Here is a 16,535-nt window from a genome sequence, read left to right as displayed (position 1 = left end):
ATGGTCCCCAAGCCAGGAACAATTTCTGAGTGCATAGCCAGGAGTAACCCCTGAGTTATGACCCAAAAACAACAACAAGAAAAGCTTGCTGCTTTTCATTTTCTGTTACTTGTTTTTGAGCCACACCCAGAGATACCAAGGGCTTACTCCTGCCTCTGGGCTCGGGATTCACTCCTGGTAGGCATGGAGGGGGATCAAACCAAGGTCTGCTGCATGCAAGGCAAACAAACACCTTTCCGCCCTGTACTATTTTTACAGCTTTAACTGTGCTTTTTAAATTTCTTTTCATTTGGTGTTCTAACACAGATATCTGAAGGTTGTTATTTTATGCCAGTGTGTTTTTTAAAAAATCAAAATGCTAATCCAGGATGTACTGTACTGTACTAGCATTGTATGTGTGAAGTCCTGAGTTTGACTCCAGGTACTGAAAGAAAAAAAATAGAAATGCTAAGAATGAAAGTCAAAGAATTGCAAGTTTAGCTTTTTATTTGTTTCGGTTTGGGGGGCACAAACAGCAATACTTGGGGCTTGTTCCTGGCTCTGTACTTCTGGGTCAATTCTGCTGAATAAGTTAACTTACAAGATATCAACTGTGTTTATGAACTTTAGAAGTAAGTTTTCCCCCTTTTTTGTTTTTTGCTTTTTGTTTTTTTTTGGGGGGGGTCACACCCAGCAGTGCTAGGGCTTACTCTTGGGGACCTATGGGATGGCAAGAATCAAATCAGGTCAGTTACATGAAAGCAAATGCCTTGCCCTCTGTACTATTGCTACCACCCACATTCTGTAATTTGAATTATTAATCATCAAAAACTTTTCCTAGGAATGCTATAAAACCATAGAATACCAACTAGCATTAGAGTTAACACTTTTAGAATTTGACATTAAACTATTCTGCAGTTTTATTTTTGTTTACCCTAAGCTAGACCTCAGTGCGGTCCACTTTACTAAATATTTCGAGGGCTCCTAAAATATTTTTTAGGTGACATGATTTCGAAAAGAAGCATTTAGTTCTGTTAAATGAATAATTAGACCCATTCAAGCTCACATATTGAGATGCTTTGTTTCCAGTCTAGGGGGAAATGATGATTAATAGGACATTTCCTCTCCACAGTCAACTTTTAGAATATTTCCAGTTCAGAGTGGTAGAGCAGATTACTGTGGGATTTTACTGAGGGGATTCTCTTGAGAATAGGGCTCAAACTTTTCCTGGAGGAGAGCACCACATCTGAGCTGCCTATTTATTAGAGTATGTAGATGATGTATTAAATTAATACATAGGCATTCTATGGTACAGAGAAGTATTTTCTGTAAGTAGGTAGATTAAATGTATGCTTCCATACAGAATACTTTCACCCTTAAGAAAACAAGGTTGAGACTGGAGCGATTGTTCAGTGGGGAGGGCATCTATCTTCCATGCTGCTGACTCGGGTTCCATCCCCAGCATCCCTTATGGTCCCTCAAGCCTGCCAGGAGTGAATTCTGAGTACAGAACCAGAAGTAACCTTTGAGTACCGATAGGTGTGGCAAAATAAACAAAAACAAAAATAAATAAAGATAACAAGGTGAGTCTCAGTTGAGCAGGGTTTCTGAGGCTATTCTCCAATTAGAAACAGTCTCCTCCATTTATTCCAGTGCTCCAAACAGTTGCCATTTTCCATGGATTAATATATAAATAGTATCTGAAACCACAGTATAAAAAAAGCTCATCATGGGCCCGGAGAGATAGCACAGCGGTGTTTGCCTTGCAAGCAGCCGACCCAGGACCAAAGGTGGTTGGTTCAAATCCCGGTGTCCCATATGGTCCCCCGTGCTTGCCAGGAGCTATTTCTGAGCAGACAGCCAGGAGTAACCCCTGAGCATCATATAAGGATCTCTGCTTAAATCAGGGGTCTCAAACTCCCGGCCCGAAGGCTGTTTGCGGCCCTCCGTATAACAGTTTGTGGCCCTGCCCTAGAGGAATATTTTTTTGTTTTGTTTTGTTTTAGTTGTTTGGGTCACACCCCCCAATGTTCAAGGCTTACTACTGACTTTGCACTCAAGGATCACCCCGACTTAGCCTCCTGCGGGCCCCCATGTAATTTGAGTTTGAGATCCCTGGTTTAGATATTCCAAGGGATTAAAATTTGCAAATAAAGGGCCAGAGAGATTATACAGTTGGCAGTGCATTTGCCTTGCATGCCACCAACCCTGACACCCCATGTTGTTCCTGACCCCCATCAGGAGTAATCCCTGAGCACAGATTCAGAACTAAGCCCTGAATACCACTGAGTGTGGTTCAGAATCTCCCTTAAAATATAAATAATAACTGAATTTTATTTAATACACTTAATTTATTTTGTAGTAAAATATACACAATATGAAATTAACCATTTTAACTGTTTATAGAGATTTAGTTGTAATATTAAGTACATTCACATTGTATAACCATCATCACAAACTGGCTTTAGCACTTTTTTTTATCTCTTCTCACTGGAGCCTCCTACTTATGAAACAGTAACTCAGATTTCTCCTTCACCCAGCCTCTGGCAACAACCATTTTCCTTTCCATTTCTAAATTTGATGAGTGCCTACCTCATTTAAGTATAATCATGTAGTGTTCACCATCTTGTGCCTGTTATATTCCACACAGATCTGTGTCTCTTAAGATTCATCCATGTTGGGCAAGGAAGATAGCTCAAAGGGCAGATTCCTGGCATCAATTGTCCCCCAAGACAAGCTGGCAATATAGCCTTCAAACACCTCTGGGTATATCTCTTCTCACACAAAGATCCATCCATGATACTGTATTTATTTGAATATTTTTCCTTTTACCTAGCTGTCAGTGAAAACTTGGGTTACTTCTGCCTTTGACTGTTACAGTGTATTATCTTTGAATATATTTGTGTGGTGCTTTGAATATTGATATACAAATACCTGTTGAAGTTCTTCTTTTAAATATACATTAGGATTGTAATTGCTGGGTCATACTATAACTTTATTTTCATTTATGGGGTTGTGCTGGGATCAAATACAGGATGTTACATATGTAAACTATGCACTCTACTATGGATCTCCATAGTAGATGGACTTTTACTTTTTTAAGTAACTTTCATTTTCCACAGTAACTTCAATGATTGATGTTTCCAGTATCAGAATATAAAGAGCCTTCTCGACATTCTCATCCTATTGATCTCTAGGGTATTTTGATAAGAGCCCACCTAATGAATGGGATATAACATTTCATTATGGTTTTAATATGTGTTTCACTGGGGCCAGAAAGATAGCATGGAGGTAGAGCGTTTGCCTTGCACGCTGAAGGACTGGTTCAAATTCCAGCATCCCATATGGTCCCTCAAGCCTGCCAGGAGCGATTTCTGAGCATAGAGCCAGGAGTAACCTCTGAACTCTGCCGGGTGTGACCAAAAAAAAAAAAAATATATATATATATGCATTTTCCTAATGATTAATAATGTTGAATATCTTTTCATACATTATTAATATCTTCAAATTTTAAGATATGGTACATTCTATGTTGCGCACATCACAATCTGCGGTACGTGCTTTTTCATTTACTGTCCTTCTCACAAGCTCCTACACTCATTACAGGTGTGGGCTGTGTGGGTAAGTGGTTTCCAAATTACCTTTGCTACTTTGTGCTGGTGGGACATTACTATTTATGCCACATGGTGCTTGAAGCATACTTTACCAACCCTAACCACCAGTTACATTACTTGGGTGGCCCTTACCCACCATTTTGCCCTTGAGGTTGTCTCATATCCTTATTCCCCATTCACCTGTCACCTTTAACTTAAAAAATTAAATACATTTAGAGGAATTTATGTAACCAAAATGAACTAAGTTTTATTTAAAAGCAGTTTATAGAATTGGGTGAATTTAATCTTAAACTTTTATCATACAGGTATCTTAGAGATGACCAGAGTTCTTAATCTAAAATCCATTTGTTTCAGAGACTAGGAATAACCCAAATTAAGCTACCTTTCATTATATTCTTAAAGGTATCTGTAATTTCAAAGAGTTAAAAATATTTGTTAGGCTTTTCTGCACAAGACAGCCAAGAAGATGCCATCAAACACAATCTTCAGGGCCCAAAACCGGTAAGGGCCCCACCCAATACAGTGGAGCCAGAGGATCATGCTCTGCGATACCACTATATAAGTGTTGAATGGGGAAACAATGCAGGACAACACCATGCATAGAGAATGAAGATAACCTGAAAAGCCTCTCAGATAAGTTTAGAGTATTAATATGGAGGATACTCAAAAGAATTCAGAGCAAGTGTAGATTGAGCTGAACAGACCAGGATGATAGAACTCAGAAAACTCCAGACTGAAACAACAGGTCTGAAAAACTCAGTAGATGAAATGAAAATCTCAATGGAAAGCCTTTCCAAGGGAGTAAGAGCAGCTGAGGATGGGGTCAGTGAGCCAGAGGATGAGATGCAGAACAACTCCATATAGCAGAAGATACTAGAAAAGAACTTTAAAGCAAATGATCAGACAATGAATAAACTACTCAAAAAAGGGTGAACAGATGAAAATAGAAGTCTGGGCCCGGAGAGATAGCACAGTGGCGTTTGCCTTGCAAGCAGCCGATCCAGGACCAAAGGTGGTTGGTTCAAATCCCGGTGTCCCATATGGTCCCCCGTGCCTGCCAGGAGCTATTTCTGAGCAGACAGCCAGGAGTAACCCCTGAGCAACGCTGGGTTTGGCCAAAAAAACAAAAAAAAAAAAAAAAAAAAAAATCAAAAAAAAAAAAAAAAAAAAAGAAAATAGAAGTCTTTGATAAACTCACAGAAACAACATAGGAATCATTGGAGTCCCAGAGACTCAGGAAGAGAATATTAAGAAGAGCTGGTGGAAGTGTGAGAAGAAGAGGAGGAGAAAGAAAAAAGAGGAAATAGAAGAGTAGGAAGAAGAATAAGAAAGAAAAGGAGAAAGGAAGAAGTAAAAGAAAAAAAGAAAATGAACTGAAGATTTATTTTTAATTTCTTTTTGTGTGTGTGTGTGGTTTTGGGTCACACCCGGCAGTGCTCAGGGATTACTCCTGGGTCCATGCTCAGAAATTGCTCCTGGCAGGCACGGGGGACCATATGGTACGCCAGGATTTGAACCGATGACCTGCATGAAAGGCAAACGCCTTACCTCCATGCTATCTCTCCGGCCCCTAATTTCTTTTCTTATAATAGTGTCTTCAAGCACCATGATTGTAAACATGTTTGTAGTTGGATTTCAGTTAAAAAATAAAAAAAAAAATTTATAAAAAAAGAGAATATTTTTTATAATCTGAGTCACCACGATGTTTAAAAACATAAATTGTCAGAGATGGAGAGCTAGAACAGAAAATAAGGCACTTAACTTTTGTGCAGCTGAGCCTGATTTGATTCCCAGGACCCCATCTGGTTTCCTGAACACTGCCAAAATTGACCCAAATCAAAAAAATAATGATGATGATGAATAGCCTTTGATTATGTGAAATTAAGTTTAAAAAAAAAATTGTATCTTAGGGCCTGAGCAACAGGGCACTTACCTTGCACGTAGTTAACCTGGTTTTGATCCGTGACATCCCATACAGTTCCCAGAGTCTTCAAGGAGTGATTTCATGAGCTCAGAACCAAGAATAATCTCTTAAGTACCACAAGTTGTGGCCCAAAACAACAAAAATATAAAATAAATATGCATACTACTATGAAGAGAAAAATAGAGGTTCTTTAATTACAAAAGTAAGGCTTAACCACAGAATTCCTTTCTATTTAATTTCACTAAGGAAAAATAGTAATATTTAAGATTTTGGGTTTTGGGGGTTTTGTTGTTGTTGTTGGGGTGTTTTTTGGTTGGTTGGTTTTTTTGTTTTGTTTTGTTTTGTTTTGTTTTTTGGTTTTTGGGCCACACCTTGTGATGCTCAGCGGGGGATTGAACCGCAGTTCATCCTAGGTTAGCCTGTGCAAGACAAATGCTCTACCGCTTGTGCCACCGCATTGGCCCCAATATTTAAGATTTTAATAATGAAATTCTGCTAATTTTCCTATAGTAACTTTACATAGTAATTTCTGGTTACTCTTTTAATTCTTTTATTTTACTGTGAGTTAGTATACTGACAGTTTAATGCATGCATTGTTAATAACAGTTTCATGCATACATATTTCTAACACCACACCCTCCCTCAGTGTCCATATTTTTTCTACCATTGTCTTGGGGTTCCTCCTCTCCCTCAAACCCTGTCTCCATTCCTGTCATTTCTCCGACATGGTAATATCAGTTGTGTGAACCACTTATCAATCTCTGTTGACTTTGACCATTTGTTATTCCCTTGCCTTTCTTCTTTATATCCCCCTTATGAGAAAGATCATTCTGTATCTGTCTCCCTTCTTCTGACTTAACTCAGCATACTGTACAGATCAATTCACTCAGCAAATTGCTGTATTTTGTCTTTTCTTATATCCAAGTAGAATCCCATTGTGTATATATCCTACAGTTTCTTGATCTAGTCATCTGTTCTAGATACTTGGATACTTTCCAGACTTTAGATATTGTGAAGTGTTACAATGAACATAGGGACACTAATATCTTTTCTGAATAGAGTTTTGGATTCCCTGGAGTAGATACCAAAAAAGTGGAATTGCTGGGTCAGATGGAAACTCAACTTTTAGTTTTTTGAGAAATGTCCATATTGCTTTCCAAAAAATGTGGGACCAATAGATGTTCCCACCAGCAGTGGATGACCTATTTTCATGCCAACACTGATTTTTTTTTTGTTCTTTATGCTATGTGTCAGCCTCACTGGTGTGAGATATTTTATTGATTTGATTTACATTGCCCTGGTAATCATTAATCTAGAGCATTTTTTAATGTACCCATTCTCTATCAGTATGTCTTTAAGGAAGTTTCTGTTCATTCCTTCTCACCCTTTTTTGATGTGATTGTCTTTGTTGTTGTTGTTGTTTTAGGTTTCATGCGCACCTGTGTGTATGTGTCTTTGATACATTCTTTTGTCAGATGTAATGGATAAATATTTTCTCCTATTGTGGTCAGAAGCTTAATAATTTGATATAGTCTTATTTATCTTTGCTTCCATTTACTTGACCAATGATTGATTACTGATCATTGAAGATGCCTATAGATTTGGTGTCATGAAGAATTTAAAATTAGATTTTTAAAGGTAACTGGTTTTGTTTTATCACTTAAAAAGCAAACATGGTAGATAGATACTGCAACAGATAAGTTGCTTACCTTGTGCACAGACCACAGATGGTCTCCCCAAGCCCTGCCAGGAGTAAGCCCTAAGCACTGTGGGTTTAACTGACCCAAAGAGAGGAGGCCACTTGTGACTTGGTAGTAAAGTACATATGACTTGATGGTAAAATACATGCCTACCTTGTGTGGCATCCTGAGTTTTATATTCAGCAATAAAGAAATAGCAAAAAAATTAAAAAAAATAAATAAATAGCAACCAGAGAAATAGTACAGAAGGTAATAAGACTATTGCCTTGTATGTGGCCAATCAAGGCTTGATCCCTGGCACCACATAGAAGAGACCCTTGTGCACAAAGGTAGAAGTGCCCTGAGCACTGTCCAAAAACGAAACAAAAAATTAGCAACCAGAAAAATGTTATTAAGTATCTGTGTTAAATTTAACATCCAAAAAATTTAGAAAGTTTAAGTTTTTGTGAAAAACATCCTAAGACATTGTATATATTCAAGTTTATTGCCATGTCTTCATAGTTTTTTTGTCTAGGTTTAAGAATACTTCAAATAGTCCTTAAGCTCCTACACCATTTAATATCCTTGAGTCTTTGTTTCCTCCTCTGATGGACTACCGTTAGATAGTGCTGTCTAGCCAAACATTTGATTTGTGTATCTGCTTAATTACAATGCTTATGCTATGAAATTCTTATTTACTTTATAATTTTTTTAAGTTTAGACCAAAATTTTAAATACTGTTTTTTTTCTTTATAGCTATATGCAGGAGCCATTCTTGAAGTCTGTGGATGAAAATTGGGAAGGTTCCCTCAAGTCCAAGGTATGTAAAATTTACTCTAGTAAATTCTATTTAATATTTTTTTTCCTAGAGGAAGAGAGATAATATAGAGAGTAAAGCGTTTGTTATGCACACAACCAACTAGGGTTCCATCCTTTGTACCCCATATGATCCCCCAGTCTTACCAAGAGTGATCCCTGAGCACAGCCAGGAGTAAGCCCTGAGCATCGCTAATGGTGGCCCATCCTCCACTCTTAGGTCTTTGTGGGTGAGGGGATCTTAAGCAGTAATTATGGTTCTAAAAGCCAGTTCTATACTTGATCCAAAGTTGCTCTGAATCAGATATACTAGGTACCTCCAAGTCTACCCCAGCAGTGTTCATGGGACTGTGTGATGCTGAAAATTGAACCCAAAACTTAAGAATGCACTACAGTTGTTTCCCAAAGTGGACAAGAAGGCCCTTAAGATGCTTGAATGAGTCAAAGGTACAGTAGTACCTTTGGAAGATACAGTAGTAACCCCAGGTGCAATTTGGGTATTTGTTGTCTTACCTGTGTGGGTTTTATTTTTCTGAAAAATGGGTAATAAATCAACTCTACATTTCACAAAAAGAATTTCATTATGGGTTGCAGAGAAAGCTCAATAGGTTGACTGCATGCTAGAGGCTCAGGTTCAATCCATGACTCCATATGGTCATCTGAGGACTACTAAGAGTGACCCTCGTGTACAGAGCCAGGAGTAGTCCTTTTGTGCAGCAAAGTATTTCTCTCCCCTACTACCATCCCAGAATAAAAGAATGTCATTCAATTTTCCAAGAAGGGCCAGAGAAATAGCACAAAGGACTGAGCACATATTTTCATGCTGGAGGCCCAGGTTAGAATATTGGTAACCGGGCCCGGAGAGATAGCACAGCGGCGTTTGCCTTGCAAGCAGCCGATCCAGGACCAAAGGTGGTTGGTTCGAATTCCGGTGTCCCATATGGTCCCTCGTGCCTGCCAGGAGCTATTTCTGAGCAGACAGTCAGGAGTAACCCCTGAGCACCACTGGGTGTGGCCCAAAAACCAAAAAAAAAAAAAGAATATTGGTAACCAAATATATCACCCAAGCACTGCCAGGAATGACCCCAGCAGAGATCCAGAAGTACTTGCTCCTAGACATTGCATGGTATGTACCAAGTTACCCTCTCAACCCCCTGCCCCCACAAAATTGTAAATATTCTGCTCCTAGAGTCCACACAAATGTTGTTAAGAATCCCAAGGAGGGCTGGAGAGATAGTACATCGGTAAGGCATTTGCCTTGCATGTGGCTGACCTGGGACGGATCCGGTTTAATTTCTGGCATCCCATATGGTCCCCCAAGCTTGCCAGGAGTGATTTCTGAGTACAGAGCCAGTAATAATCCCTGAGCATCTCCTATGTGGCCCAAAAACCAATCAACCAATCAATAAATAAACTGCTTTAAAAAAGAAAAGAATCTCAAGGGGAAATTGAAATGTTTCATAGACTTATTAAATTTAATTCATGGGTACTTTTTTTTTTTTTTTTTTTTTTTTTTGGTTTTTGGTTTTTGGGCCACACCCGGCGGTGCTCAGGGGTTACTCCTGGCTGTCTGCTCAGAAATAGCTCCTGGCAGGCACGGGGGACCATATGGGACACCGGGATTTGAACCAACCACCTTTGGTCCTGGATCGGCTGTTTGCAAGGCAAACGCCGCTGTGCTATCTCTCCGGGCCCATCAAGGGTACTTTTTTGACAATGAAAATCTGGCAAAAAGCCTTTTTTGGTTTTTGGGCCACACCCAGTGACACTCAGGGGTTACTTTGGCTATGCACTAAGAAATAGCTCCTGGCTGGGGGACCATGTGGGATGCCAGAGATCTGACACAGGTCCATCCTGGGTCAGCCGCATGCAAGGCAAACAACCTAACTGCTGTGCTCCAACTCCAGCCCCCTGGGGTGATTCTTAACCTTATTTATAAAGTATCTTTATTTTACTCTCGCCTTGTTTTTCCTTTCTCTCTCCCTTCTTGTGTTCTTCCCTTTCTTCCTTTCCTCTTCTCTTTCTCCTTCAGTAAGGCTATTTTAGTTCACAAAAAAAAAAAAAAAGAAACCAAAACCATTAGAGTATTTTGTGTGATTATTTAGGATGTGATCAAAGGTACATCATTAGGTCCTACCAAATTATTTTGTCCTTTTTTAAGTTTTTATTTGTGCTTCTGAAAAAGACAGTTCAAAGATTTTCTTTAACATAAAGGCTTATTTTCCTGTTATTTCTTCAGCTTCTTTTTGGAATAAAAGGATAGTTTTGTTTATTTTCAGATTCTTTATAGCTAGCTCTGCAGCACATCTGAATTAATAAGAGAGCAAAGAAACATTCTGCTCCTAGGGTTCACACAGATATTGATATAAAAATCCAATTTATTTATATATTAGATCCCTTTGAAGTATTTTTTATAAAATGTTATAAAGATAATTAAGCTGGCATAAGAACATTTTTTAGAAATATAGTGACACAATGACTTTCTTTAATAATCTCCAAACAGCAATTTGTAAACCAGAAGAAAGTAAACTAGAAAGTTATTATAATATATTTTGCCAGTTTCTTTATTCTCAGATAGCATATATTTGTATCATGTATATTAAGCACTAAAATATATATTTAAAAAATAATTGTCTTACCTGTGTGGGTAAAATGGTAGTTGATTGTCTAGGATTCTTCATCAATACAGTGCTCTTTCTAATAAGTTGGTCTATGCTTAGCAGGATAGAGAGAAAATAAATGGTGGAATAACATGAATGACTTATATGGATTTTTTTGTTTGTTTTTGGGTCACACCCGGCAGCGCTTAGGGGTTAACTCCTGGCTTTATGTTCAGAAATCGCTCCTGGCAGGCTAGGGGGACCATGTGGGATGCCGGGATTCAAACCACCGACCTGCATGCAAGGCAAATGCCCTACCTCCATGCTATATCTGTTCACTTGTTTCACCCTGTTAAATATCTATTGGATAAGAGTTATTAAATAATCTAGACTCTAAAAGAAATGGTGCTGGAGAAATTGTATATGAGTTAAGTGCTTAGCTTGCATGTGGCTCAATCTCCTATGGTCCCTGAGCACTTCTAGTAGCTACCCAGAAACTCCTCACTAAAATTGTCATTTTTCTCAGAGAGGTTTTGTATGTTAGCAACCAAACTATTTATGAATTATTTTTACATCTAAATATATAAACATCGTTTCTAATTATTTGATACATTTGATAGTATGGCCTGTGTTAATTTTATTTTACCAATAGTCTTTTACACATTTAAATTATGTTCCAGTGTTGTCACTTAGTTTGCAGGACCTTATATATGTACAACCAGTGGTTGTGTAATTATTTCATCAGAATGAAAAAAATCTTAGTAGGGAATTTGCAGATTTAGAGTTTGTATATTTTGAGACTGTTTGACTGAAATAGTTTACCCTTTAGATAGTATCTATTTATATTTCTCAAAACACTATCCCCAACAAAATCACTTAAATTTTGTCTCTCTAGATAACTGTTGTCTTTGATTTCTAGATCATAACTTGAACATATATTTCAAATGAGTATTGACCATTTATGAATTTTATATTACATATCCTTTAGTCCATTTTTTTACCTTATAATTATTTTTCTTAATAGAATCAATATTTTGTTTTTGTTTTTGTTTTTATTTGGTTTTTGGGTCATACCGGGCAGCGCTCAGGGGTTACTCCTGGCTCTACGTTCAGAAATCGCCCCTAACAGGCTCGGGGGACCATATGGGATGCCAGGATTTGAACCACTGTCCTTCTGCTTGCAAAGCAAACGCTCCACCTCCATGTTATCTCTCCGGCCCCAATAGGGACAATATTTTATATTAAACATTCCTTGATACATCATTTTTATCTTTAAATTCTGGCTATAATAATGTTTTACTGTTTGTTTTTTTTTTAACTTAATTGATTGATTGGTATTCCTAACTCTGCACTCAGAAATCAAGCGCCCTATCGCTATGTTACCTCTCTGGCCCAATAATGTTTTACTGTTAACGAGGTTTTTTATATTTTGTATTAGGAAAAGAACTTTCTATTTAAGTTCTGTATTCAATATTGACAGTATTCTGAACCTCCCTTTAGTGGGTGTTGCTTTTTTTAGCATGTAGCCACAGTTAAAGTATTATTGGTTTTTTGGTGACTTGTTCAGCATCTTTCTTTTCCCCCCAAACAAATGGTAAACCCAGAGCAATAGTACAGTGGGTAGGGCACTTGCCTCCACATGTGACACGAGTTTAATCCCAGGCATCCCATAGGGTCATTGAGCTCACCAAAAGTGTTTTGTGAGTGCAGAGCCAGGAGTATGCCCTGAGCTCTTCTGGTTGTGGCTAAAAAACAAACAGGAACAAAATTCATAGAGATATTTGTGTCTCTTGGTTTTCTAATCTGTTCAGTTTGTTGTCAGTAATAATCTATTGACATAGAAGAAATCCCTCCACATTTGTTTTTCATTCTTATACTTTTAATCTTATAGCTGAGTTTATCTATCATTTTGTGAAGCCCTTAGAATTCTTCTGGAAAGGGTCAGAGATGTGTAAAGTGTCTTAAGGCTTCTGGCTTGTGCATGAACAACCCAGATTACATCTGTTTCATACCCAAAAGTGAATCCTGAGCGCAGAGCTAGGTGTGATTGGAAAAATAAAAGGCAAGAAAAATTCCATTGGAATTTGGGATTTTGGTAAATTTGAAATATCTTAAAATATTACCCATTGAAGGATATGATAATGTCTTTCCATTTATGTATGTTTCAATTTCTGCAAGTTTACTTTATAGAATCCTTTTTTATTAATATTTTAATTAAATTTATTTTTCTTCGTATTGCTCACTGTAACTTATATTTGGAAGTGAACAACTTGAATCTTTTGTTTTCTTTTCTCTGAAGCTTTTGTTAGGAGTGATAAGCCCAAACTCTTCAGAGGACTACAAATCAAGGTAAGGTGATTTTATTTTAATGTAATCATTTTTTTTTCTGCAAGTAATTTTTTTTGTTTTGAATTAAAGTAAGAATTCAAGTGATTTCTAATTTTTTTAAGAACCATTTAGCATTGTAGAAAAAAACTACCAAAAGGCCTGGTGTCCAGAATCCACCGTCCAATATTTTGGAAGGATATATATATATATATATATATAATCTGTCACCTAAGAGAAATAATTGCATCTCCCCCTTTCATCTAACTGAATTAGCCAACTGTATAGTTTTGACCAGGAATGCTGAGAAGAGATACTGGTTCCTTGTTGTTGATATTGGATTGAAAGCTTACAGGTTTTCACTAATTGTATGAAGTTGAATGTGCACTTCTGTAGATTCTTTTCACTCTGAGGAAGTTCCCCTCTATTACTAGTTTGCTGAATTTTTACATAGATAAATGTGGAATTTTGTGTCCAAAAAATATCTGCATCTAACGATTTGATGAGACATTTCCTTTAGTCTGTTGATAGTGATGAACAAAACTGATTTTCAAATGTTCACCACCTTTGTATACCTGGAATTAATTTAGTTTGATAGTGTTATGTAATTTATTTTTGCAGTGTTGAATTTGTTTTGCTAATAGTCTTCCTATTATTTTCCAAGTTTTGTTTTATTTGGTTTGGGGGCCAATTAGTTTTGAACACCAGTGATGTTTAGGTGTTCTTGGCTATGCACTCAAGAATCACTCCTTGGGCCCGGAGAGATAGCACAGCGGCGTTTGCCTTACAAGCAGCCGATCCAGGACCAAAAGTGGTTGGTTCGAATCCCGGTGTCCCATATGGTCCCCCATGCCTGCCAGGAGCTATTTCTGAGCAGACAGCCAGGAGTAACCCCTGAGCACCCCCGGGTGTGGCCCAAAAACCAAAAACCAAAGAAAAAAAAAATAATAAGAATCACTCTTGTTGGAGGTCTATATGGGAGGCCAAGGATCGAATCCAGATTAGCCATATGCAGGAAAATCACCCTACCACTGTACTATCTCTCTAGCCCTAACTACTTTAATAAGCAATTTAAGAAGAAATTACATCTTTAGTACCTTTATTTCTAAACTTTATAAATTCTATCAAAAAATGCCAAGTTCTAACAATTACACTAGAGTTTCTCTCTATCTCTAGAGTTCATATTTCTAGGAGTACTAAAAAAAAAAAAAAAAATAAGAATGAGAGGCCAGAGTACAGTGGATAGGGCACTTGCCTTTCAAGTAACTTACCGTATTTTCCAGCGTATAAGACGACCCCCTAATTTTGCAGTTAAAACATAGGTTTAGGCCTATATTCGCTGTATCAGACAGAACTTTCCTGTGCTGCAACTGTATGTACTACAGTGAGCCAATCACAGCAAGCAAAGGTTCAAAGGTTATACTATAATAGACGTTCTCTCTGACTCTGGCCAATCTGAGCAGGCTTTTTACAGTTCGGGTCCAGAACATTGTCTAATTTGCATGCATCAAAAGCCTGCTTGGATTGGCTGTGTTAAAGAGGCGGTCCGAGCAGCCTTGCAGTGATTGGTCCCTTATCAGGCACCTTTTCTGGCAATTCCCTGGTGGCTCAGTTAATCTCCCCCACTACATGACCCAAACAACACCCCATCCTCGGGCCCTAGCACTGAACCACCAACACGGTTAACTGCGTTTTGCCAGAAGTGGCCCCCAGATCTCCTGAGTACTGTTTGGGAGCCCCCAAGAAAGAGATTTGGAAACTCTGCGGCCTGATTTTTTTGTTTGTTTGTTTCATTCTGAAACATTTTTCGGGATATACTGGGCATATAAGACGACCCCCGATTTCCGTTGACTTTTTTTTGTTTCAAAAGTCGTTTTATACGCCGGAAAATACGGTACCTAAATTTGATCCCTAGCATCCCATATGGTTTCAAGTCTACTAGGAAGTGATCCCTGGGCACAGCGGGGTGTAACACAAAACAATAATAATAAAAATCTAAGAATTCTCCCTTTGCCATCAGTGCTATATGTTAAACTGTCTAGATGTTCATTTTAAATTCTTTTTTTTAATTAAGATATTTTGTGTGTCTAAAGCTTAATATAAATGTCTAAAACTTAATATAATTAAGTTGGATTGCATTTATTTGGGTGTTAGTGGAGAACAAGAATGCTTTGTCCAAGCAAAAGACAGTAATCTTTTTTTGTTGTTGCTTTTTGTTTTTTTAAGTATGTCCGTGGTTCAGATCCTGTACTAAAGCTTTTGGATGATGGTGGGAACATTGCTGAAGAACTCAGCATCCTCAAATGGAACACAGATAGCGTCGAGGAATTCCTCAGTGAAAAGTTGGAACGTGTTTAAATTTTGCTAAAATTTTTGTCCTGTCCTTTTGTTACCTTCGCAGATGAAACACTGCAGTACCTAGAAATAAGTTCGTTTTTCTTCCTTCCATGGATCATTCTTTTACTTGTCAGGCATTAAATATCTGATTAGAGGTTGAAGTCAGCTCATACTATCTGAGGAGTTGGCAAGCTTAACCAAGACATATTTTTATAAATTTCCATCCTCACATATTTGTGATATCACTAAGAAAATGATTTGTAATTGATTTCTCATTAATTATGCAGCTGCTACTTTATGATAATAGCTCCAGTTTTATGAACAACAGATTTTGTATCAGGGAGATGATTACTGTGCTTCATGCATGTGCTCTGTGCTCCTTGAAAGTAATGACTGAAAACTACAAACCAAAAAAGATTTGATGAGATTCGACAAGCTGCCAATAGAATGCCTGCTCTGCACATTCTTTCATATTTTTGTATTACCCAGATTTCTTTTCAGTACAAGTATTACGGTTTATAATGCTCTGCATAAAATCATTGTGGCTTTATTATTTGGAAACACAGTTAATATCTGTAGTAGGAATAATATGGACAAAGATTTGCATTAATGAAGGCTACACAGGAAACCTTACTAAGGATTTGTGTGGATCTGACAATTAGCAAATTTTTGTACTTTATATTCTTACAAAACTATTCATTTAAAAATTATCATTTGTAAGACTAATGTATAAATAAAAAAATTTCAGAATCTCTGGATTTAATGTTTTTGATTTATCCTTTTATGTTTAAAATAAAAAGGTTTTAGGGGCTGCAGCAATAAAACTTTCTTTGCATGCATCTCTGACTTAGATTTGATCCTCAGCATCCCCAAGCATACAATTTCTGAGCTCAGACCCAGAAGTAAGTCCTGAATATGGCTCAATTTGACCCCAAACCCAAGAATAAATAATAGAAGGTTTATTATTATGCCAGGGAGATAACTCAAAGGGCTAAGTACTGTGGGAAGTCACTTCCAGTCACCAAGTATGGAGTAACTCCTGAACATCATTAGGTGAATCCCATTTTTAATAAAGATGACATGTTTCTTTGTGTATTTTTATTTTCTGTAATGTTAAGATGGTTTCATTATTGAAAATGTATACATTCTTTGGTAACTAAAACTACTTTAGATTTGGTTATTTAAATCTTTTAAAGTTAGCCTATATCTCAGCTAAATTTTAGAACAAAGTTTTAAAATCTGCAAATTTTTTTAACTTTTG

At 37.4% G+C, this 16,535-nt stretch overlaps 1 protein-coding gene across 1 annotated transcript in view; it reads left to right on the top strand.

Moving 5' to 3' along the window:
• Positions 1-16,024, top strand: part of SELENOF (selenoprotein F) — a 32,483-nt gene extending 16,459 nt beyond the window's left edge. The window contains exons 3-5 of the mRNA XM_049771281.1: positions 7,953-8,016; positions 12,912-12,961; positions 15,164-16,024. Coding sequence (XP_049627238.1) covers positions 7,953-8,016; positions 12,912-12,961; positions 15,164-15,295 — 246 coding nt within the window. The 3' untranslated portion in view covers positions 15,296-16,024. The remainder of the gene's footprint in view (positions 1-7,952; positions 8,017-12,911; positions 12,962-15,163) is intronic.
• The last annotated feature ends 511 nt before the right edge of the window (positions 16,025-16,535 follow it).

The sequence above is a fragment of the Suncus etruscus genome, chromosome 4 (assembly GCF_024139225.1).
Source record: "Suncus etruscus isolate mSunEtr1 chromosome 4, mSunEtr1.pri.cur, whole genome shotgun sequence".
In the NCBI taxonomy this organism is placed as follows: Eukaryota; Metazoa; Chordata; class Mammalia; order Eulipotyphla; family Soricidae; genus Suncus; species Suncus etruscus.
This window is presented reverse-complemented; position numbering and strand designations above follow the sequence as displayed.